This window comes from Planococcus citri, chromosome 4 (assembly GCF_950023065.1).
Source record: "Planococcus citri chromosome 4, ihPlaCitr1.1, whole genome shotgun sequence".
Lineage (NCBI taxonomy): Eukaryota > Metazoa > Arthropoda > Insecta > Hemiptera > Pseudococcidae > Planococcus > Planococcus citri.
The window spans coordinates 12,896,594-12,922,276 of NC_088680.1; the positions used below are offsets into that span (position 1 = coordinate 12,896,594).

At 35.5% G+C, this 25,683-nt stretch overlaps 5 protein-coding genes across 6 annotated transcripts; 3 read left to right on the forward strand and 2 right to left on the reverse strand.

The window, feature by feature from the left end:
• Positions 1–1,616: 1,616 nt before the first annotated feature.
• Positions 1,617–6,419, forward strand: LOC135844471 (galactose-3-O-sulfotransferase 2-like). Of its 2 annotated transcripts, none has more exons than XM_065362689.1 (2): positions 1,617–1,854; positions 1,940–6,419. In XM_065362689.1, exon 2 carries the CDS (start codon positions 2,002–2,004, stop codon positions 3,013–3,015), a length of 1,014 nt encoding a protein of 337 aa, XP_065218761.1. In that variant the 5' UTR covers positions 1,617–1,854; positions 1,940–2,001; the 3' UTR covers positions 3,016–6,419. The 2 variants fall into 2 exon arrangements, with proteins under 2 accessions (XP_065218761.1, XP_065218760.1); XM_065362688.1 differs by having other exon boundaries at positions 1,956–6,419.
• Positions 6,420–11,191: 4,772 nt separating this feature from the next.
• LOC135843680 (galactosylceramide sulfotransferase-like) lies at positions 11,192–11,953 on the reverse strand. Its single transcript, XM_065361641.1, has one exon. It carries the CDS (start codon positions 11,951–11,953, stop codon positions 11,192–11,194), a length of 762 nt encoding a protein of 253 aa, XP_065217713.1.
• Positions 11,954–14,812: 2,859 nt separating this feature from the next.
• On the forward strand, positions 14,813–16,234 carry LOC135844868 (galactose-3-O-sulfotransferase 3-like). Its single transcript, XM_065363250.1, has 2 exons — positions 14,813–15,093; positions 15,164–16,234. The coding sequence occupies exons 1-2, from the start codon at positions 14,939–14,941 to the stop codon at positions 16,164–16,166; spliced, it is 1,158 nt and encodes a 385-aa protein (XP_065219322.1). The 5' UTR covers positions 14,813–14,938; the 3' UTR covers positions 16,167–16,234.
• Positions 16,235–18,048: 1,814 nt separating this feature from the next.
• Positions 18,049–21,762, forward strand: LOC135844418 (galactose-3-O-sulfotransferase 3-like). Its single transcript, XM_065362620.1, has 2 exons — positions 18,049–18,301; positions 20,676–21,762. The coding sequence occupies exons 1-2, from the start codon at positions 18,180–18,182 to the stop codon at positions 21,745–21,747; spliced, it is 1,194 nt and encodes a 397-aa protein (XP_065218692.1). The 5' UTR covers positions 18,049–18,179; the 3' UTR covers positions 21,748–21,762.
• A 36-nt stretch (positions 21,763–21,798) lies between these two features.
• Positions 21,799–23,170, reverse strand: LOC135844419 (galactose-3-O-sulfotransferase 2-like). Its single transcript, XM_065362621.1, has 2 exons — positions 22,989–23,170; positions 21,799–22,906 (listed from the first exon to the last, which is right to left on the reverse strand). Exons 1-2 carry the CDS (start codon positions 23,102–23,104, stop codon positions 21,925–21,927), a joined length of 1,098 nt encoding a protein of 365 aa, XP_065218693.1. The 5' UTR covers positions 23,105–23,170; the 3' UTR covers positions 21,799–21,924.
• Between the last annotated feature and the right edge of the window lie 2,513 nt (positions 23,171–25,683).

The window sequence follows — 25,683 nt, forward strand, 5'->3', positions numbered from 1 at the left end:
GTATGAATAACCGGAGAAATATACTTCATGAAACAATTTTGCTATTCAAAAAATTTACTAAGTCCAGAGTTGAAGCAATTATATTGGCCTTTAAGTACCTATACTTCCAACAGCGGGGATAGCCAAGTGGTCTAGGTAAGTGTGTAACTGGTAGTGAGTGACTGACTGGTCGTGGGTTCGAGCCCTACCTGGGGCAAAAAATTTTTTACTCTCAAAATTGATTTTTAGGATGGGGTTTCCTAGCACTGTGCTGTACTATGGTTGTTTTAATGAAGAAACGTAGATTCAGTCATTAATTAATATATTTTCACGCACTTTTCAATGAGGGCAGTTCAAGTACTATTTGATCAGTTCCAACTACTAGTTAACCAGTTTGAACTACTAATCAGAGTGCCAAAATATCACTAGTTACAACTAGTTCTTTTTTTTTCATTGAACTACTAGTATTTTTTCTATTAGGGCGTATAAACCAAAATCTTGACAAATTTCGATTTTCCAAATTTCAACTCACGAAATCTATATCTAAAAATCAAAAACTTTAAAAGCGTTTTTTTGCACTCACCTGATTCATTTTCGACTGCGGGCCTACAAAAAAATTCCAAGCTATTAGAGATACCTCCTCTATGGGTGGATTTTGTAAAATTTGAGACATGTTCTTTGTATCAATCCGCTCAAAATGTACCAGCACGTGAAACGAATAACACGCCAATGGTTTCTAATAAAATTTACGCTGACGTAGGTAACTTAATTACATTACTCTTTTGAAATTGGTTTTTCTAATTGTTTTACTGATAATTGCTTATTTCGTCACGTTTCTTCACAATGTTGTAAAAAGAACAATTTTCAAGGTCAAGTCCTGCATGACATTGAAAAAAATAACCCCTCCGATCCTCTGGGACAAACTTCTAGCTTGAAAGAGACACCCTAAAGAACATTTTAAAGAAAACTTGCCTCAATAGCGTGTTTAAATTTGAGTAACATCGTAAATTTCGAATTTTCAACTCAATTTGATCAAATTTTGTGGAAAATTTCAAGTTTCAATAACCTACTGGACAGTCTAGAACTGCTGAAAATGGTTTTAAACCGTTTCCAATCGATTCGGCAGGTATAAATTAGGGTATATCTTGAATTTCAGCTTTTCAAGTTAGTTTGTTGATCGAAAAATGCACTTTAGCACTGCTCGCTGTTAATAGAACCCTACGTATGTAAAAGTAATGGATTTTGCAATAGCCTAGGTCGACGCACAAACTCAAAATATGTACTACCACGATTTCTTCGAAAATACCCCCACTTTGAAAACCCATATCTTCCCCCAGGGCCACCTCCGAGGCTGAAATTTGTTCCTGAATGATTTTCAACTCAAAATAAAGGTCTCTATGAAATTTGGTCCAAATCCTCCAATATTTCTTTTGCGCTAATCCATATTTTCACGCATATTTTTCATTACAGAAAAATAAGGTCATCTCAGCAGAAGAAATTTTAAAGACGACCGACATCGGAAATGCCCCCCCTCCATTCCATTGTAGAAGTATGTAAAATAAAACAAAGTACATAACACAGGTAGCAAAGCCATGAAAAAACATTCAAGATAAAATTCTGTCAATGTTGAAAACCTTGTAAAACGAAAAACAATACATTCTTTGCAATTATTAGTTCTACCACAGCGTGTAGTATAAGCGACAGGATGAACAAAACTAATATAAATTTCCTTAAAAGCAAAGCTCTCTTGCGAATGAACTTTTTTACTAAAAAACGCGTAATCGTATTTCCAGGTATTTGCATCTCAGCTTTACTATTGCTTATAATGTATTCCAATTGGAGATTCCTGAAAATGAATCGGACATTGTTTGAAAGGTAGATACCACAGTTTTTTACATATCTATTCGAAATCAGAATCAATTACCTTACATTATTAAGCGTAATAAATAAATAAATGCAGTTTTATGTTGATGCAGGAGACTAGCAGCGAGCGAGCCATTGGTATATCAATGCTGCACCCCAATGAATAACTCGATCCGGACGAATATATTCTTCCTGAAAACTCACAAAACCGCCAGCACGACTGTCCAAAGTGTTATTCTAAAATTTGCCATTATGAACTCACTCGATGTAATGCATGTGATTTATGCGTCTTACTATTCGCCGTTTTCGGACTCGTCAATAGATTCCAAATTGGTGACACCCAACAATAAATACAACGTGTTCGCGGAACATGCGCGTTATGACTCCAATATTAAATTATATCAATACCCTGATACATCGATGGTGACAATACTGCGACATCCGGTTAAATTATTCCAATCGGTATACTATTTCTTTCGAATGGACACGACCACAGGTATGACTTTTGAACAATTCTTGAATATGCCAGTCAAGCCTGCATCTCTAACGGGTTTCGATAGCCAAAAAGCGTACAGAGGATACAATCAAATGAGCGTAGATTTAGGATTCGATTTGGCACAAAGTAAGAATACAACCGCTGTAACCGAATTTATAGCGAAAATCGATCGAGAATTCGATTTCGTCATGATAACCGAACACATGGACGAATCGTTCGTTTTATTGGCCAATTTAATGGGATGGCCACTGGAGTATGTCGCTTCTTTGAAACTAAACGTCAGGCTCCCAGAATTAGACCCGTATATTCTGACACCGCGGGATGAATTAACTATACTCGATCTCAATCAAATCGATACTCAATTGTACAACCATTTTCTGGAAAAATTTCAAAAATGCAAGAGGCAATATGGCGAAGATAATCTGAACCGACAAGTTCGACAGTTGCAAACCATCAATAAAAGTTTGAAAGAGAGATGCGTAGCTGAAGAAGTTACAGGTTTCAACAAGGGTAAGGCAGAAAGACTCGGATACGTGCCTAAAAATCGCTCCGACAAAGAATGCATTTATTCGACGGAGTTGTACTTGACAAGAACTACTCGTAAGCTACAAGCCAACCACCTGAATAAAACATATATGAATCGTAACAACAAGATGTGGAATAACTTACTCAATTGAATGGTGCTTTTCAAGAAGGCCCTATCGACAAAAAACTGGTTTTGAGAAAAACGCATTTTTATATTTCAGTGTTTCGCCATTTTGGTTTAAAATGATATAGCGAGCTCCGGTTTTTTTTTGTTGAATAGAAGCATCTTTCCACTATTTATTTCCTGCGTAGTAATTTCTTTTCCACCACCAACATTTCCATGGGAGCGCTTTACAAAAGAGACCTCGATAGGACCTTCTTGAAACGACGGGACCTTCTTGCGGTTATTCACCTAAAAATCAATTTGATTCCTTCTCAAACCCACCAAAAACATGAAATAGTCACTCTTGAGAAGTAATTTTCAACGCAGAATTCAAATTTTGAGTCAATTTTGCCCCTCGACCCCCAGGGGGGTGGTACCAAATGAAAATTTGGGGAAAATGTGAAAAAATCGAGTATAGTGTCAAAATCTTGATACTTTGAGTTAAAAACCACGATTTTTGAGTCAATTTCCCTCGTAGCCCCCCAGGGGGGTGGTACCAAATGAAAATTTGGGGAAAATGTGAAAAAAACAAGTATAGTGTCGAAATCTTGATACTTTGGGTTAAAAACAACGATTTTTGAGTCAATTTCCTTCGTAGCCCCCCAGGGGGGGTGGTACCAAATAAAAATGCGAAAAAATCGAGTATAGTGTCGAAATCTTGGTACATTTGGGCTGAAAACCCGATTTTCGAGTCAATTTTGTCCCTCGGCTTCCGGGGGGAGGGATGTGGTACCTAATCAAAATTTAGGATAAAAGTGAAAAAATTGAGTACTTTAATGTAATATCTTTAATACTGTAGGGCAGAAGTTTCTTCCGCCAGCATTCCCCAAAACGACGAATATGAAAAATTAGGTATGCATTTTAGTGTATGTAAAACAACTGCGATCGATTTACCTGCGGAAACCTGCGAAAATCTGTATCATCTCATACTTTGGCCATGCATGTGTGAGTGCGCACTCGATTTTTTCACTGTTTTCCCCAAATTTCGATTTGGTACCACCCCCTTCCTCCCTGGCGTGCGAAGGACAAAATTGACTCGAAAATCGTGTTTTCAGCCCAAATGTACCAAGATTTCGACACTATACTCGATTTTTTCGCATTTTTATTTGATACCACCCCCCCTGGGGGGGTTACGAGGTAAATTGACTCAAAAATCGTTGTTTTTAACCCAAAGTATCAAGATTTCGACACTATACTCGATTTTTCACATTTTCCCCAAATTTTCATTTGGTACCACCCCCCCTTGGGGTCGAGGGGCAAAATTGACTCAAAATTTGAATTCTGCGTTGAAAATTACTACTCAAGAGTGCCTTCTGGTATAGTTGTGATCAACCATTTCGGAGAAGAAGGTATGCGCGCATTTTCCAGTTGCGTTTCCTAGCCAACTTCATATAGCTGCTGTTTGTGAACTACACCACATGGAGCGCTGCGGTTTGCAGCATCTTGTGTAGAAAACGTCAGAGATTCAAATTTCATGAACTCCTCAAAAAGGTCCTATCGGTCGATAGGACCTTCTTGAAAAGCACCATTCAATTGGTAATTGGCTCAAGAATCGAAACGATACGACTTTCGAACCATACAACAATGAAGGGCGGTTTTCCAAAAAGCGATAAGTCAAAAATCATGATTTCGAGATAAATGACGTTTTTAGTGCCCATTTGAAGCCATGATGCACTTGGAGTATGCAACCTGTCCTGCATGTTGCATTAGGTCTACCTCAACACGTATGTGTTGGTTTCGCGGTGTAACTCAAGTTCGCAGCGCTTCTGCGGCAGAAAAAGTAAACTGACTTATCGACTTTTGGAAAAATGATTTTTCAGTTTTTCATTTATATGATAAAACCAGTGGTGCAAATTGATGTAAGTCAACTGTTAATCACAAAACAAAAGTAGAAAACCAAAAAAAATCGATTACAAAAAATTTAACCTGTATTTTTATCAAAAATTATCCATTTTGGCAATCAAATAAAAACAAAAGTACCTATATTACGATACTATCTAAGTATTGAAAAAAAAACAATTTTCACAGCTCTACTTCAACGAACACGAAGTATTACAGTAGGTACAAAAAATTTAACCCATATTTTTAACACCAAATTCAAAGGTTCACTGGATAAATGGTGACTTATCGCGTTTTGGAAAAACGATTGCGATCTGCTTTTTACGGAAAAGCTGGATTGCGAGTAAATAAATAGGTATTTTGGGTAGGTTAGGCATTAAATAGGTGAGATACAACCTACAGAACACAATTGCGAGAAAAACTCAATTTTCAAAAAACTTGACTTATCCACTTTTGGAAAACCGCCCTTCAAATAATCGTCTCACCTTCAACAAGAAATTGAGGCATTAAAAGTTTTTCTAATGAGGTCAGGTGGTGAATTTGTGAAGCAAGTTTTTATCAATTTGACTTTTGCATTTTTTTCTCCATCTTTAAATTTGGCTTTGGAAATCCAAAAAGTAATGGTTTTTTTAAAGAAAATCCTCAATTTCGAAAGTGAGCGATACTCAATATCAACTTTTTAAAAATCAAACACCATTGTATGTACTTATACGTCTTCAGTTCGACTTCTCTAACGTAAATTCCAAAGAACCTTGTCTGTGGAACTTCTCCCAGGCATTAAAGGGTTTGTTCTGGATGTACAAGCCCAATGGGAGAAAAGTGGAGAAAAATTTTCTTCCATTAAAATTGTTCACATTTGTTGAAAAGTACTGCAAGTTGATTTCTTATTCTTGAATTTGTAATCCGACTCCGTTTATAAGCTGGATTTTCTTCGCGGTTCCATAATAAATTTCTGGAATGATTTGCTCAAAAGTTGAGGAAATTCATCGAATAGCTCGGCGAAAAATGTATCAAGGTGATCAGTAACTAGTAACTTCATCAAATTTCTGGGAGACTTCCTTCTTCATACACATTACTCTCGTTGTATGTCATCACTCATCTGCTATTTACGATTCGATCAGACAGCTGCACTGCAATTACTTCAAATCTATACGTTTCTTTTCTTTCTGGATAGCATTACGATTGAAGATAAGCATGATGATCCTTTGACAACTTCGTTCTTCAATGGTGATTTTTCAGTCGATTTTACGAATAAATACAATATTTGCAAAAACACTGCGCATTTTTTTTTTAAATTTTATTTGTTTGACGGGACTCAGTTGACTCTTTTGAAGGCTTAGAATAGTATCTCTTCCAATTTTGACACATTTTGAAGTGAGAAAGTTTTTAGGTACATAGTGTTTTTAACTACATACATCAGGTTCAGCGCAAAAATCAGATTAGAAATCAGTCAAAAATGCTGAAAGTGGTTCGCAACTGACAACAAGAATTCAAGTTCGGGCTTCAACAGGTTGTGATTCAACATTTCTAGAACGTTCTCCAAGTTCTTTAATTTCTGGATTTAGTCATCATATTTTTTTTCAAATAAGTAGATATGAAAGGTGGAGTATTTTTTTTTTCATTTTTAGCAATAAGGTGCACCGGGGCAAGTCAGAATGATTTTTCGCAATTTCAACTTTGACCAGCTGTTACTCCCCTTCTAATGAACCAATATGGATCAAATTTATTATGTAGGTTCCCATAAGGGTTCTTAACCTACAGTAAAAATTTGAGCGCGATTGACACAGTAGCTTTCGCTCAGTGGAATAAAATATAAACTGTCCTGACTTACCCCAATTGGGGGAAGTCAGAACAGGCTAAACTTTGCAGAGGCGTAGATCACAAACCGAGCATCCTAGAAAAATTGCATATAAGCAAAATTGTAGAGAATTTAATTCTCTTTGAGATCACTCTCATCAGATTTTCACTAGGACGCACGGTTCGTCCGCTATATGCGAAAAATCAAGAAATAGAAAGTCTGTATTTTAGACCAAATTTAAAATAAGTTCAAAACAACAACCAAATACAATTGAACCAAAGACATCTAAAATGAAACTGAATCGCGAAAATTTTTATGCAGTGATGAAGTAGGGGTATGGGGTAGTACCCTCAAGTCACCTTTAGTGACACTTCGCCAGATGTAAACCTCTAGGCACTAGAGCAAGTTTTCTAACTTACCCCGAATTCCAACTTCCCCCGGTGCATTTTAATTGATTTTTACATTTTTTTTTTGATGCGCGAAAATCGGATTTTTCACTTTTCTCATTTTTCAGGTACCTTTTGAGCAAAATTGCTAAAAATGTCTGCTTTTTCACAACTTCTACTACCAACTTTCAAAATCACTACCTTTTCAATACTTTTGCGTCATTCTACAGAATGCCAGTTTCGGCTGAAATACAGTTGGGGTGGATTGTACAATTCTCAGTCAAGATGTTGAACTGACAAGGGGGGGGGGGGTGCCCCAGGGGACACTCACCGATTTCAACGATTCTCGCATCATTGGATAGAGGACATCGAACATAGTCTAACCCCAAATTTTCAGCCTTCCAGGGCAATTTTTGTATTAAGATGCCCAAATAATATTGAAGGTTTCGGTATGCGACCTGCGCCGACTATTTTTGGGCAATTTTTCAAAATTGGCATGTGAAAATCGAAAAATCGCCTTAGAAGGCTCTAATATCAACTTCAGCAGCTGAAAATTTCACCAGAGGCTAGTCTTATCATATGTATTAGAATGCCCTAATAATATGGAAGATTTCGGTAAGCGACCTGCGCCGACTACTTTTGGGCAATTTTTCAAAATTGGCATGTGAAAATCGAAAAATCGCCCTAGAAGGCTCTAATATCAACTTCAGCTGCTGAAAATTTCACCAGAGGCTAGTCTTATCATATGTATTAGAATGCCCTAATAATATGGAAGGTTTCGGTAAGCGACCTCCGCCGACTATTTTTGCCCAATTTTTCAAAATTGGCATGTGAAAATCGAAAAATCGCCCTAGAAGGCTCTAATACGTATCATCTTCAGCAGCTGAAAATTTCGATATTTTAGCTGAAAGGGGCAAACTTTGAATTTTTTTTTTGAAAAAAAAAACAAAAACCACTATCGCAATTTTTTGATATAAATGTATGCGTATATTATTTCTGGGAATCGAGGACTATGACTGAAAATTTTTCATATTACCTAACCATATGGGTGTTGTTTTACAGGGAAAATCAATTCTTAGACGATTTTACTGATATCGTTATGCAACACCAAGAATTCGCAAACAAAAATGCAAAACAGAGCGTTTTGTTTCGATATAAAATTAAAAAATCAACACGAACCGAAAAAATAAAAATGCATTCTGACCAGTATTGCATAAATTATGCGGCGAAAAAATAGCGCTATTTTACAAATGCTGTTGGCGCATAAGAGGGGTGGAATGGCCTTCGCGAGCTTTAGGGTTGATATTTGCATGGTAGGTGGGTAGACGGTTTGTTGAGTCCTGATTGAACATTGGTAGCTTTGTGGATCTTCCGTGGTTCACCTTTACTGCACACAAATGCAAATTTTCCACTTTAGGGCATCCCAGAGTCTTACGTATCAGTAACGCGCAAAGACGAGTTTTTTTTTATGGGCATAGTACACGCCGTTGTCTTTAAGGTGACGATATGATAACTACAATTTGGTGAAATTCTGATATGAAATGAGTGATGAAAAAATGTTGGTCGCAAGAGTGAAAAATCGTTACGTTCATGCACTGATTGCTCTGGTAACAAGACTAGTTCACTCATTAAATTGATTGTGTGCTCAACTTGTAGGAATAGTCTGAAGTCTCTGGGACACGTTAGCATGCTCAAATTTTCTGTAATTCTGTAAGACTTTTACCAAAACAGTAATGTGAATTGAAAGTGACTAAACAGTCATGTTGCTGAGAACATTGGAATTTTTTTACATCTAAAATTTTTTCTACAGGTTGAATAGAAACTGGTTTACTTGGTTGTTCTTATCTTTAGAATATAATTAATATTGTGTGTACAATTTGTACTTTTCTACATTTGTTATTCAAATAAAAGTAGATTCTAGTCAAGTACACAGAAATGTTAGCATGCTTATTTCTTTTTCTCCTCACAGTTTCCATTAAGTCGCAGTAGCATCTCAGGCTCTTACAAGTTTTACGAGTATAATTGTCCTTCAGTTCTTCCTACGAGGCTTCTAGGAGTCTGTTTTCCATGCCCACTGATTCTACCCGGATCACTCTCGCAAAGTTCTTCATGTTGAAACCAAGAAAATTCCCACATTTTCCAGAACTTTATTAAAACAAATTGAACATAAAAACAGCAACTAAACAAAACTAAGAAAATGTGACTAGAAAACAGTCAACACATGCAGTGAAAAGAAAAAAATTTTCGATTACAAAATTGCCCAGAACAGTCAATTTCCAGCTTGTTTCTCCAAAGATAAACTTGGTAACAATTTCAGCAACTTTCACTATAGATACCCTACTTCCATACGCCATCCATACCTTATTCCAGCAAAAATCTACCAAAGATTCCCAAAAATTCTGGTGATTGAGGAAATATGTACATTTGCATTTCATTAGATATCATATTCCACTAATACTGGGGTACATTCTTCCTTTGGACCAGGTGAATTTTCTGAGGGTTTTGCTAGTGATTTTTCCAGTTTTTCAGTGCACTCTGTTTGCTTGTGCCCTTTCTTACCTTAGTTCTGGAACAAACAAATCTGTAAAGTGACTTGATTCTGAGGATGAAAAGGAAGCCGGAAGGTTTAGCCTTGACTTTGTTCTTCAACTTGATCTCATCATCCAACATTTGAATACAGACATATTATATTTGAGTGTTAACTTGTCTTTGTTTTTCAAAGAGAATGTTTCTCAATGATGACATAATACCAACCTGCTACCATAACTGTGTGGCATAGTGAGAAACTGATGGCAAATGGCATCTACTTCATTAATTTCTTCCACCTGCCAAATGTATTGTAACTAGGTGATTAGTTTATCAAATTCTGTAATTCTGAGAAATGAGCGCTTAAATCTACACCGTCCTTGTACTGAAGGTGAAGTAATGTCTTTCTATTAAGTAGGTATCTACAGTGGTTTTCCTTTAGAATGTTTTTAACAAACTTTCCCACATACTTCGAATAATTTTCATATCAGACATCGCACCTCGGGAGTAATAAGGTCACATCTCAAAAAAGTGAAATTTTACAGGAGAGTGATTTTCTTTTTTTTTTAAACTTGATTCATTATTTTCATCAACTTATAATCAATTGTGAGGAATGAACAGCGTGTCATTTTGAAGATTGGGTATCCTACCTTCATTTAGCATAAAAATATTTTGAAAAATAAAATCTTAAAGAGGAAATATTTCAATGTTTGGAAAACATTTTGAGTATAACCTTTCATAAAAAGTGATCTGGAGGCGAAAAAAAGCGTCCAAAAAATTTTCATGATAACAAAATTGTAGAGAATTAAATTTCCAATCGACATAATGTCGTTGGTTTTTTTCTAGAGTGCTTAGTTTTTGAGTTTTTCTCAAAAAACTAAAATTTCAATATAATGCAAATTAATTTTTCTGAGAAATGTTCTATTTTAAAAATTTTTTGTTTTGGAACAAACCTACAAAAAATACACTCCTTGTGATTATTTTACATCTTAAAAACGTTCAACACTATTGAAACTGGTTTTTGACACTTTGTATGTGCGAATTTTACTCAAAGAAAGAGGAGTTTTTTGAGATGTGACCTTTAACTCCAAACAACTTGCAATGTTGTAGAAATTTTGAGTTAGGCCCTTTGCATTTTTTACATGATCTAAGCAGCATACCCGACTCAAAGTGTTATTTTTGGTTGCAGGGGGTCATGCAAACCCCAAAAATGCAAAAACATCAAAATCGATTTTTTTGAGATGTGACCTTATAACTCCCGAGGTGCGACATGTACTGGAGGTGACTGTCAGCCACATACTTCATAATGATTGCCTTGGCTTTACTAATCTCGCACTAGATCAAAGAGCTCAAAAACAAATCATTTGAGAAACAATTTTTTCGTATTTTAAATTAATCTTTAGATACGTGTTGATGTCCTCAGATATCAGAAAAATCAACTAGACAAATTATAAAAATCAAACTCCAAAATGACAATTTTTCAAATTATTTTCATATTGAGAAGTAATTAAAATTTAAAAATATAAAGGCTCATAGCCCAAATGGCCCTATTTCCAGTAGTTGGCCCATTCTCAACTCGAATAAGGGCTTATGTCTATCCAAACTCCACAAGGAAACTAGAAATTTTGTAGTACGTTCAGTCTGAACCCGCTCATCCTCTTTTCACCGGAGTTTAGTTTTTTAGTTTGAATATTGCGAACCATTTTTGATAATACAGGAGATGTCTGCAGCGAGTAAACACATTCCATATCTGATACATTCTTAGGAATAAACTCTATCCTTCCCGAACTACCCTTATTCAACCCTATAACTTCTTTTGCCACGCATCTTTCTTTGAAGTTTTTATTGATAATTTGTAATTTCTCTACTTGTTGGTTCAAGTTATCTTCCCCATATTGTCTCTTACATCTCAGGAATTTCTCATGAAAATAGTTATATAATTGGGTATCGACGTGATTGAGTTCCATTAAAGTTAATTCATCTTGCTTTGTTAGAGGATACGTGTCTGATCCTGGAACTCTGCTATTTAGTTTCAAGTTAGCTACATATTCCAAAGGCCATCCCATTAAATTGGCTAACATAACAAACGACTCATCCATGTACTCCATTATCATGACCAAATCAAATTCTCTATCTATTTTCATAATGAATTCAGTGATAGCGGTCTGATTCTTACTTTGTTCCAAATCAAATCCTAAATCTACACTCATTTGGTTATATCCTTTGTAAGCCGTATCACCATCAAACTTTATTAAAACTGCAGGCTTGACTGGTGCATTCAAGAATTCTTGAAAAGTCATACCAACGCGGTTCTCCATTCGGAAAAAGGTATACAATGATCTGAATAGTGTAGCCGGATGTCTCAATATGGTCACCATTGATGTATCAGGGTATTGAAATAGTTTCATGTTGGAATCATACCGAACATGTGACCCAAACACGTGGAATTTATAATTGGGTGTTATTGTTGGAGGATATAGTGACGAATTTGAAATTGTTGAATTATAAGAATTGTGGGTAAGAACCAGTATATCGAGCGAGTTCGTAATGGCAAACCGTACGATGACACTTTTTACAGATGTGCCTCCAGTTTTGTGAGTTTTCAGGAAGTACACATTTGTCCTGGTGTAATTATTGGTCGGGGGACAGCATTCGTAAGCGAATGGTTGGCTCAGCGGTGGTTCCCTATGATAACATAATTTTTTGGTTGTACAGATAGGTACAGACTTATTTATTTTTTTAAAACTACATAATATTATGTAGGTATATTAGTTACCTCATGATGAACAATATTCCAAGTAGGATTAAGACTGAGATGCAGATGCTTGAGAATATTATGACACGTTTCTTCAAGATACAACTCAGTCTTCGGCAAGCTTTTTTTACAAACAAATGCATTTCGGTTTCTTCACATCAGATATCAAGTAAGTACTGCATAATTTGTTGAAACGCAAAGAAAAAAACTTTCTGGGTTTGCACGGTGTTTGATATTCAACAATACGTCACCTTGAACGGTGTTATACATTAATGTACCTTTCTGAAGAAACATGGCGATATAGAGAAATAGATAGCATTGTCAATGAAGTACCCATGGGAAACAATGTCAAAAGTACGTATAGATAAGATTATTTAACAAATTATTTAATCTTACATAATTAAAGGGCTAGGAGTAGGAACATTTGACGAAAGTAATATTGAAAGTTGAAGCAGAATGATTTCAAAAATAAATTATACACCTTCTGGTTCATGAAATTACCCTTCATTTTTTTTACAGGAACAACATATGTATTCAGAAATTGGAAAAACCGTCATTAGCTTGTTCCCAACAGGCTCAAGCAAAACGTAGGGCCCAAAATTTCGAAAAATGCAATAAGTATTTGGAATGTCAAATGTGGTAATTCTGATTCTGTAGTATTGAGCCCACTCTCAAGCCGAATATGAGGGCTTCGCTCGGGCGTTTACTCATATTTTTTAACAATGATAAATACCTACCTACCTTATATTAGGCTATTTTCTGAAAACTTTTAAAATTTGAAAATATTGAAGCTATGAAAATCAACTTTTTGCATAAAAAAGTATGTTTCACGTTTTGAATTAAGCCCTATCAATTTTTCATAGCTTTCACGCTCGCATCGCTCGATCAGATTTGAATTCTACTAAATCAATTTTCAAACATTCCCTATAGAATGGAAAAATCAACTCCAGAAATTCCAATCACCCCTCCCCCCAATCTCCCACCAAACATTTGATTCATCACGCCGCACCTCTGAAAATAAAATGTAATATTTTGTATGGAACGATTTATGCTCACCTCTGTTTTTTACATTAAAATTTTTTTCAATCACTTTTTTGATTACTTTTTGGTTACTAAAGTTACTTTTTTCAGAAATTTATGTCTAAAAAGAACTTGAAATATGGCGTGTGAACACAATATGAAAAAAATATGAAAAAGGTACCTACAAAATTTTGTTTTTTGGATCTGGTAAGACACCAGACACCCTGGAAAAGAAACTGATCAGGTCTATTTAAATACCTATTATTAATTTTTTCGTTTATTTCAAAAATTATATATTTTTGAAGTTTTTTTCGGCAATTTTGTAAAAATAAATGAGGGAGGGAGGTGTAACCAATTGGTACATTTTCAATTTTGAAAATGTCTGTCCAAAAGGTCTTTCCAAGGTCCTTCTTTTTACTTTTCAGATTTTATTAGACACCCTATAGATGAAAAAGTGACAAATATTATATTACACCATAAGGGGCGAAAGTGAACGTTTTAACGAGGAGTATATTGTTCACTGAGCGAGCAGAAGGCGAATAAAGTGTAGGTATGAGTTTACTCAACGAGCCGAAGGCGAGTGAAACAAAATTTACTCGTCGTTAAAAAGTTCACTCTCACTCCTCCATATAATGTAAGATATTTTACATTACGAATTATAAGAAAGTATACGCATTCGTCGCTGCTATGTGGGGACCCAATGGTATTCAGCTGAATCTCTGCAGAATACAGCGTATATTGTGCAAGTTATCAATTTTAATTACATAGGTAATGAAATACGATAAAAATTATATAAATTAGTCGTTATAATGTGTATATTAACTATATGTGATTCATAGCGATACTATGAAGAGTGAAATGGTATTGTATCTGAGCTCTTCCTATTTGAGCTAGCCTGGGACGAGGTAATTATTCCTTCTCTAGGGAATAATGATTGGCATCACACCTCAGAAGAAATTAAATTAAATCATTTCCAGCTCCGATTATTACTGGTTTCACTTTATCAAATACCAAATTGAATACAATAAATTGTAAAAACGTGTCTCCTGAAATTTGAAGATCTTATCTAAAGTTACCCTTTCATTTGTTCAATTTTTAAAAAGAGACAAAGGGTAAAGGTTGATTTTTCGATGTTGGACACCCCAGAACGACTGGAAATTATCACGAATCAACTTCAGAGGTCGAAAGAATGGAATAAGTCAATCCACTCATGTTCATTTGATCAAGTTTTGATTTTTTCTCATGGACAACGAGCCACATTCGTAATTTCGAAAATTCTCCAACAAGTCGAGAAAAATGCACTTTGCCAGTCAATATATTGCGCTTGTAGTGTGGGACTTTACTACTTCAACTGTCCTTCACCTGGTCCGAACATTTTCCTACCTAATCAGTTCTCCGCGTAAATGGTTCCTAAACGATCTAACTTACAAGCACACTGGCATACTCAAGCATTCAAAATATCGTCACATTTGTACACAATCTAGCAAAGCTATAACAGTGAAAACCATGTAAAGCGAAAAATAATCTACCCTTGCACTTATTACGTTCACAATACAGTAGTATTTTAACCGAAGTGAACAAAACCAAAATGTGTTTCATTAAAAGCAAAACTCTTTTACGAATGAATTTTTTTTCTAAAAGACGCATCGTTATACTTCCATGTATTTGCTTCTCAGCTTTACTTTTTCTCCTCGCATATTTAAATTTGAGATTTCTGGAATCGGATCTGACTTTGTTTGAAAGGTACATATGAACACTTTTTACATACCTACTCGAGATCAGTATTAGTAAATAGTTTTCACTGTTAATGCAGAGTACAAGACGCCACCAGCGAGCCATTAGCTTATAAATGCTGCACCCCGATGAATAACTCCATCCGGACGAATGTATTTTTCATAAAAACTCACAAAACTGGAGGCACCACTGTCAAAAATGTCATTATACGATTTGCCCTTCTGAACTCGCTCGATATACTGGGAGTAAGATATGATTATTCTTACAATTCCCCGTTTTCAGACTGGTCAATACGTTCCGGCAAGAAGACACCCAATAATAAATACAACGTGCTTGCGACACATGCTCGGTATGACCCCAGAATGAGATTATACCAATACCCTGATACATCGATGGTAACAATACTACGACATCCGGTTCCATTATTCCAATCACTATACACTTATTTCCGACTGGACAAAATCACAGGTATATCTTTTCAACAGCTCTTGAATATGCCAGTCAAGCCAGAACCGTTAACTGATTTCCACGGCAAAAAAGCGTATAGAGGATATAATCAAGTGAGCGTAGATTTAGGATTTGATTGGACTCAAAGCAAGAATAAGACCGCCGTCGCCGAATTCATAGCGAGAATAGATCGAGAATTTGATCTGGTCATGATTACCGAGTACATGGACGAGTCGTTTGTTTTATTGGCCAATTTAATGGGATGGCCATTGGAATACGTCGCTTCTTTGATGTTAAATGTCATGCTACCAGAATCCAATCCATATATTTTGACACCGCAAGACAAATTAACTATAATGGATCTCAATCAAGTTGATATGCAATTGTATAACCATTTCCTGCAGAAATTTCTAAAATGCAAGCGACAATATGGCGAAGAACGTTTGAACCGACAAGTTCAACAGTTGAGAATCATGAATAACAATCTTAAAGAGAGATGTGTAGGCGAAGAAGTTACGATTTACAACCAGGTTGACGTACAAAGACTCGGGTATCTGCCTAAAAATGAATCCGACATGGTATGTGTTTATTCGATGCAGTTGTTCTCAGATAGAACTTCTCCATACAATCCGTAAAAAAAAATCCGACTAACTGAAATTACGATACAGACAACGTTTCAAAGAGAAGTTGAATTCAACAAAAGGTGAAATAGAAATAAGACTCGGATCCGTGCGAAAAAACAATCCGACATGAAATGTTTTTAGTATTCGATACAGTTGCATTTACTTATCGGGAAGAACTATTCGTAAGATAAGAACTGAAAAACTGCGATACATTGAACAATTTGTTTTCTTTACAGCAAGAAAGAAAATGTTACAAAAAATCATGTTTTTTTTTTTTCAAGAAACCCCTTTTTTCTATTTTTGGCACACACCGAGCATTTTTCAAGAATTCTGAGCGCAAAATTGGATCACTATGTCATGATTCTGTGGATTTTAGAAAAGGTTATGCGACTTGACATAATCGGTGGAAATTTTGCGAGAAATTTAAAATTTAGGCGTCGTGACGAAAATGTTCTTTGGGCGTTTTTGAAGAATTTTGATCACAAAACTGAGTCACGATTGTCGACATTCTCGGAATTATTGTAATATTAAAAAACATTTTCGTCGTAATATTTTAATTTATTGCTAAATTCCAATCCATTTTGATAGGTCGCATGGCACTTTCAACTCTCAAAACCCAAAAATCACACGACTCAATTTTGACCTAAAAATTCTTCAAAAATGCTCAAAAACACCAAATTGTCGAAAAATAATGTGGGCTTTTAGGTAATTCTTTGAAATCACGAATTTTTTTCTGGAGAAAAATAAATTCATCCGACTACGAATGTTTTTATCTGATGCGAGTTTCGCTTACGCTGCAGCGCTGCTCAGAATTGTAATAATTATACATACAAGTTAAACGAGTACCAAAAAATGTGGATTTTTTACCCTTTACGATTATGTATTCAAATTCCATCCTTTTCATTGACTGCATGAATTTGTAAATTGATTATGTTCGTTTAGAAATGAATTGCTTTGAAGAGTGCAATACGGTACTCTGTCCAATTGGACAAAACACAAAAAAGTTTAGCTTTCAAAGAAAAATAATTTTGGAAAATGAAAGTTTTCGAAAAGCTCAAATCCTCCATTTTCAACAAAACCAGCGAATACAAAATGGAAATTTTTTTTAAAAATAATTCAACAACGTGAATAAAAAACATTTGTCAAAGGTCATTTGGCAGTTCCCAAGTTGTGCAAAACTGAAAACTTGGTGAAAGGCACGACCGTAAAAGAATAATGCCTTTGATCAATTTTTTTCCCATTTCAACTTTTTTTGGATTGCAAAATTATTTCAGTCACAATATTCGTTTCCTGACATAACATCAAGAAATCATCGTAACTAGTAAGTAAATTATGCATACCTTAAAATCAATCCGATGAGAAATACATTTCTTCGACTCAACAGTCACATCTATGCGGTGAAACTCGTCCAGCATCTAAAAACACAGATCAACATTCACCATTAGCTTCAGAGAAATATGCTAAGAAATCAATGAGGGAAAGTACATATATATGAGTGGGAAAAATGAGACGAAGAGAATCTACATCTTTCAACTAGGTATTCATTCAATATTTGAATCGAAGTAAAAAAAAATACCAGTACCCATAATTCAAAATCATCCTATCAAATTACCTATTCGGATTGCAGAAATTCAAACCACAAAATCACCATCATTACAATCACAATGCTTCGCTCTACATCGACCTATGCCACAAAATCATTATCAGTTCCAATGTTCCAAATCCGTTCGAAGTAAAAAACTCTTATCGACGAGTTAGACATTAATATAATTAAAATACGAACATTACGACTTCGGTTGGCAGCTTATTTTTCACAGTCATACTGTTGGTTATAAGCGTTATCGCGTCGAAGAGAATGCAAAAATGCCTGCACTTTTACCCAACCTATCTACGTACGTAGGTATACCGATTGATCATGATTCATGTAATAAGGGACATAGATATTCAACTTCGATATAGTCGTGAGCATTACTGCTTTACTGAAATTGAAACTGTCCCTGTCCGTCAACTTCTTCAGAAAGTACGATGTGCTCGCGTATTTTACGTTGTATTTTAATTTCGGTGTTGATTTCAACGGCATTTTTCTCAATATTTTGGCTGGATTTCACTCACGACCGTACAAATTCCAAGCCAGTCATACTCAACTCGTAAGTATCCGTAGAAATAAACTTAACTGGTACTTTTAGACGTATAATTTTGTGAAAATTGTCGCAATCGAGTGAATAAAAAAAATTGAAAAATTGCAACAGAAGATCGCAAACTTTCAAAAGCTGGTTCATTGTAATATAATCAATAATCATCAATGAGAGTTCTTTTTCTTCTGCACAATTCAATCATTTCTTGAAAATTTTCATTGATTTTTATGTTTTTTGATTTATGAATCTATTCGTTCGCGAATGATTCGCCAAAAATAAAACAAATGAATCGATTCGTTCGCGAATGATTCACCAAAATTAAACAAATAAATCGATTCGTTCCCGAATGATTTACCAAAAATTATTAAATTCGTTCCCGAATGCTTCACTAAAAAATTATTCAATTCGTTCGCGAACGATTCACCAAAAAATATTCAATTCGTTCGCGAATGATTCACCAAAAAAAATATATTCAATTCGTTCGCGAACGAGTCATTTATACCTACGAATCAATTCGTTCGCGAATGATTCACCAAAAATTGAACAAATGAATCGATTCGTTCGCAAATGATTCGCCAAAAACAAAATTTATTCAATTCGTTCGCGAACGAGTCATTTATACGAATCAATTCGTTCGCGAATGATTCGCCAAAAATTAAACAAATGAATCAATTCGTTCGCGAATGATTCGCCAAAAATAAAACAAATGAATCGATTCGTTCGCGAATGATTCACCAAAATCAAACAAATGAATCGATTCGTTCGCGAATGATTCACCAAAAATTATTAAATTCGTTCCCGAATGCTTCACTATAAAATTATTCAATTCGTTCGCGAACGATTCACCAAAGACTATTCAATTCGTTCGCGAATGATTCACCAAAAAAATATATCCAATTCGTTTGCGAACGAGTCATTTATACGAATCAATTCGTTCGCGAATGATTCGCCAAAAATTAAACAAATGAATCGATTTGTTCAAGAACGAGTCACCTATACTAATCGATTCGTTCGTCAACGAGTCATTTATACGAATCAATCTGTTCGCGAATGATTCACCAATAATTAAACAAATGAATCGTTTCGTTCGCGAATGATTCACCAAAAATTAGGCAAATGAGTCAATTCGTTCGCGAATGATTCACCAAAAAATATTCAATTCGTTCGCGAATATTCACCAAAAATTGAGTAAATAAATCGATTCGTTCGCGAACGATTCACTTATACAAATCAGTTTGTTTGAGAATAATTCACCGAAAAAACGGAAAAATTATTCAATTCGTTCGCGAATGATTCACCAAAAAAATATTCAATTCGTTCGCGAATGATTCACCAAAAAATATTCAATTCGTTCGCGAATGATTCACCAAAAAATATTCAATTCGTTCGCGAATGATTCACCAAAAACAAAATGTATTCAATTCGTTCGCGAACGAATCACTTATACGAATCAATTCGTTCGCGAATGATTCACCAAAAATTAAGTAAATAAATCGATTCGTTCGCGAACGAGTCACTTATACAAATCAATTTGTTTGAATGATTTACCAAAAATTATTATATTCGTTTGCGAATGCTTCACTAAAAAATTATTCAATTCGTTCGCGAATGATTCACCAAGAAATCAATCAATTTATTCAATCACCAATCCGTTGAGAATGATTCGATTCGATTCAATTTGCTTTAATAAAACACATCAATTCCCAAACAATAGCTTCACAAAAACTGAATCAATATTGTAAATTTAATTGATCCGTTTGCGAAAGATTTACCAAGAAATCAATTTGATCACCAATCGTTAATAAATAAATGATATGATTCGGTTAGCTTGTAAACAGATCAAATGTTTCAAAAAAAGTGAATCAATTCGTTCGTAAAAGATTTTCATTTGAAGAAAAGTCAGTCTTCTCGTTCTCACGCAATTTGCGTTTTTTAATTTTTTTTCAAAAATTAATTTTCAAGTACGATACTTTATCAAGTTTTTGCTCAATTATGAGACCATCATTCATTATTTTTTGAAAGTTTTTATTGATTTCAAATCTTATCTTCGAATTTGCGAGTAGGTACACAATTCCAACCCTGCGCAAACTGCCCATGCCAAAAACAACACCAAATATTCAAAAACAGCTCAACTTTTACCAAATTTTAACGAAAATTCACGAATTTATTGATGATTTGCAGTGCCATTAATGCTTTTACCTGTCTTTAGAAGAGACTAATTTAATGATACGCGAGAAACTTTAATGAATTTCATCATTCGAACCTTTTTTACCCTCCAGCAATAAAATTTCCTAGATTTCTTCATGAACATAGATAGTAACTAAGTATTTTTTTCTTCAAACAATGCAAATTCTACTAAATTCCGCTTCATGACCCACGTGTTTAGTTCCAGAGACCCAGTCGTCATCGCCTCACCACCTGCAGATTACAACTGCTGCAAACCTTTAAACATCACCCTGCGCAAACACATCTACTTCGTCAAAACCCACAAAACCGGAAGCACGACAGTACAAAACATCATTCTACGTTTCGCTCTAAACCATTCTCTCGACATAATGAACACCATTTACTTCCTATACTACCAACCATTCTCAGACCAATCAATCTACCCCTTCTTGAGAACACCCAACAACAAATACCACGTGTTAGCCAGCCACGTCAGATACACCTCCGAACTCAGATGGTACCAATACCCAAACACACCTATGGTGACAATAATGCGCCACCCAGCCAAATTATTCCCATCATTGTACAACTATTTCCACATGAACGAGACAACCGGAATGACTTTCCAGCAATTCATGAATGCTCCTGTGAAACCTGCCTTTGTAACCTCGTCCATGAATATGTTAGTGTATCGAGGATACAATCAAATGAGCTACGATTTAGGTTTCGATTTAATCACAAGTGGCCGGAATCAAACCACTATTAACGAATTTATCGAGAAAATAGACAGAGAATTCGATTTCGTCATGATAATGGAGCATATGGAAGCATCTCTGGTATTACTAGCTAATCTAATGGGATGGCCTTTGGAATACGTGGCTCATTTGAAAATGAACGTCAGTCCTGCAGACTCGTCGAATACGTACAAATTGAGCTTCAAAGATGAGTTAACATTGCTCCATCTAAACCACGTGGATAGCTTGTTGTATCATCATTTTTTGAATAAATTCCGCGCCTGTGTCAGGAAATATGGCGAGGTTAAAATGCAACGAAAAATCATTCAGCTCAGGAAACTGAATCAGAAACTGAAACACAGATGTGTAGCGGGAGAACGTGTAGGAGGTTTGAATTTTGGTTATTTTCAAGCCATAGAGTACGTACCAAAAAACACTTCGGATTTGGAATGCGTTTACGCGACCAGTATGGAAATCCCTTTTGAAATCATCGTTATGGAAGAACAATTCAAAAAATTACACAATCCTCGAAATAAAAATCAATATTACAAAACGTAATTTCAATTTTATTATTTCATTAATCGAAAGCTTACTCCATAGAACTTGGAATAGGTTTCAAATAACACCAAATTAGGTACTGACAGTTTTTACATCCACTTTAAAATAGAATTATCACAAAAAACAGTCACGTCAACGTCTCAAATTCTCGACTTTTTTCATCATGATCTCAATTTATCAATAAATCATGAAATAATCCGACGATCTTTCGCTGATCATTCTTTGAACCTGTTCTTGTTTGACTCGTTGAATGAACTCATCTTCGGTTTCCAAGAACCCAACGCATTCTGCGAATGCATCTTGATCGTAGTCGTATTCTTGTTCTTGCTCCTCGGCCTGGCTCAGACAAGCCTTCTTGAGAAGTTCGTTGTATTCGCCCAATATCTTCATCTCTTCGATCAACTGTTCAACTCCATACTGCAGTGCGCAATTCTCCAATTTCTTGTAAAAGTGTTCGTATAACATCATATCAGCCAAATTCAACTTAGCTACCTCAATTTGATTGCTGCGAGTTAAATTATAAGTCTTGGCAGGTCTTATACTATAGGAATACATGTTGGATGCGTATTCCAAGGGCCATCCCATTAAATTAGTCAAAAATATCAACGATGGTCCGAGAAACTCGTTTATCATAACCAGATCAAATTTTTCATCGATTTCGCTGATAAAGCTTCGTATTTTAGTCAAATTCTGATGATATTGTCTCTGCAATCCTAATCGAGTACTGATCGGATTTAGCGTTGACCCGTTAATGCTGTTGACGAATTTGGACAGGAAACTATCAAAGTTACGAATTGGATAGGTCACTTTAAACTCGTTGTATAAATTCTGAAATATGGATATGGGGTTTTCAAGTATTGTGATGGTAAAAGTATCCGGATACGCGAAGTTATGCACGTCTGGAGTGAATTTATCGAACAAGAGTATAACATTGTATTTGTTGTCGAGGGTTTCAGTGCCTCGAGTAGGAATTAGAGTAGAGTCGTTGACTTTTTCAGGTATCAGTACACTTATATAATGCTTTAAGCTGAATCTCAATAAAATATTCAGTATGATCGATCCTCCGATGGTGTTTGGTTTGAAGAAAACCACGTTTGTTTGCCTTTCGTTGGTGGAATTTGAAATGCAGCATGGATACTCCAATAGTTCCTTGTGTTCGCTGCGTTGATCAACAAATGAGGCAATTAACAAAATGAATTAGATTCGAGTTGTACAATAAATAGGTAGGTAATTAGACTCACATGAGTATCTGCCTGTTGGTTTTCTCAGGTAAAATAGACCAATAAAATACCAACTGTAGAGCTCCGATGTAAACTAGCAAAACTAAGTACGCTTTAAGCTTCGAACTAATCGACATTTTGCGGTAATTTCACGTCACCCTTCACCAATATGTACGATTTTGAAGCGAGGTTTTTCGTAGTTACGATTCGAGTGAATTCGATATCGCACTTGACGTATGACATTGGCTGTTGTCCGTCATACTTTTATCAACAGTCAGTAGGTACGACGGAGCGTTCGAAAAATATGTGTAGTTTTATTACATGGTTTTTGGGTATCAGTGATTCAGTTTGTTTTAACGTAGGCTATGCCTTTTTATAGTTAAATACCTTGAAAATCAATCACACAAGGATACGTAGAGAATGAAAAAACAGGTAAGAATTCTCCAAAAATATACAAATAGTCGAGGAGCCCGCTTAGGATCTATTGCACCCCCCTACGTACAAAATAGCGGCCATTTTGATTGACAGCTGAGCCAAAATCGCAGATTTTGCGTTCCAACATAGCCCTTGCACAAAATTTTTCAAACTGTATAAAGCTAGATCAAAATATCAGGCAAACATTTATCACCTGTCAAAATTTCAAGTGCTAAAGTGCGTTTTTCGATTTTGGTGAATTTTTGAAAATCAAATTTAGGCCAAAAATGAGGGAAAAAATCAAAATTTCACCAAATTGACCCAAGAAATTAGAAATTTGAGACACACTCTATTTTCGACATGACAAATCGATTGGAAACTGCTTCAAACTGTTTTGAGCAGTTCTGGAGCCTCCAGCAGATTTTTGAAACTCAAAATTCCCACAAAATTTCATCAAATAGAGTTGGATAGCGGAAATTTACTCTGCAAACTAATTTCAATACGCTACGAAGTCAACTGCAGGGAGATTTCAAGTCATTTTGGAGCCTCCAGCGATTTTTTGAAAATTACTCGAGCCTCCAGGAGATTTTTGAAACTTGAAATTTCCCCAAAATTTCATCAAATGGAGATGGAAAGTCAAAATTCATTCTGCAAACTAATTTCAATACGCTACGAAGTCGTCTGCTGGTGGATTTCAAGTCGTTTTGGAGCCTCCAACGACTTTTTGATAGGTCATGTGGTGTTTTTTGGAAAATTGAAATTTTAAAAAGTAGCTGGAAGCTTCAAAACCAATTGAAACCACCATGCAGTCGACTTCAGCTTGCCAACTCAATTTGGTAAAATGTTGCGGGAATTTCAAGTTTCAAAAATCTATTGGAGGCTCCAGTAATTTTCATAAAGTCACTGAAGGCTCTAAAATGATTTGAACCCACTTGAAGTCGTCTTCAGAGGATGTTAAAATTGGAGTGTAGAGTAAATTTCAGATTTCCATCGCCATTTGATGAAATTTTGAGAAAATTTAAAGTTTCAAAAATCTGATGGAGGCTCCAGTAATTTTCAAAAAATTGCTGGAGGCTCCAGAACGACTTGAAATTACTTTGCAGAGTAAATTTCGGTTATCCAACTCCATTTGATGAAATTTTGTGGGAATTTCGAGTTTCAAAAATCTGTTGGAGGCTCCAGAACTGCTCAAAACAGTTTGAAGCAGTTTCCAATCGATTTGTCATGTCGAAAATAGAGTGTGTCTCAAATTTCTAATTTCTTGGGTCAATTTGGTAAAATTTTGATTTTTTCCCTCATTTTTGGCCTAAATTTGATTTTCAAAAATTCACCAAAAATCGAAAAACGCACTTCAGCTCTTGAAATGTTGACAGGTGATACATTTTTACTTGATCTTTCGATATACTTTAGTGGAAGTCCTATTGGAACGCAAAATCTGCGATTTCGGCTTAGGAGCCTTACCTGTCAACCAAAATGGCCGCCATTTTGTAAGTAGGGCCACTTTTTTTTTGAGTACAAGGGCTAGAACTGTTCCTCAGGACTCCATCTTTAAGAAAAAAGTTGCCCCGGAGGCTCGACCGGGGGGGGGGGTGCAATTTATTCTTAAGTGGGCTCCCCGACTATTTCAAAAAGTTGCTGGAAGCTCCAAAACTACTTGAAATCCACCAGCAGTCGACTTCGTGGCGTATTGAAATTATGTAGTTTGCAGAATGAATTTCGACTTTCCATCTCCGTTTGATGAAATTTTGGGGAAATTTCAAGTTTCAAAAATCTGCTGGAGGCTCCAGTAATTTTCAAAAAATTTCTGGACGCTCCAAAGCGACTTGAAATCTCCCTGCAGTTGACTTCGTAGCGTATTGAAATTACTTTGCTGAGTAAATTTCGGTTATCCAACTCCATTTGATGTAATTTTGTGGGAATTTCGAAAAGAGGGACTTCTCGAGACACAATCCCACGTACGTTTTAGTTTTCAGTCACCTAATTTGGAATCGAAAATTAATCTCAGTGGAAAATCAGTCATATACAGAAAAATTTGCCACAAGATTTTTTGAAAGTTGAAACTCAATGAAAACAGCTGAAAATGGCAGATAGTTGAAGAAACAAGGCAAAATAGATGAGAAATTTTGCAAAAAATGCTTGAAATATTCAAAAAAAAAATGTTGAACAACACAAATAAAAAACAAAAAAATTCTACATATTGATGAGAAAAATCGGGAAACCTGTTTGAAAATATTCATTGTTAAAACCCTGAAAGAAAATGAAACGTCGTAAAAAATGATTGTTAAAAAGTTCTCAACTGTAC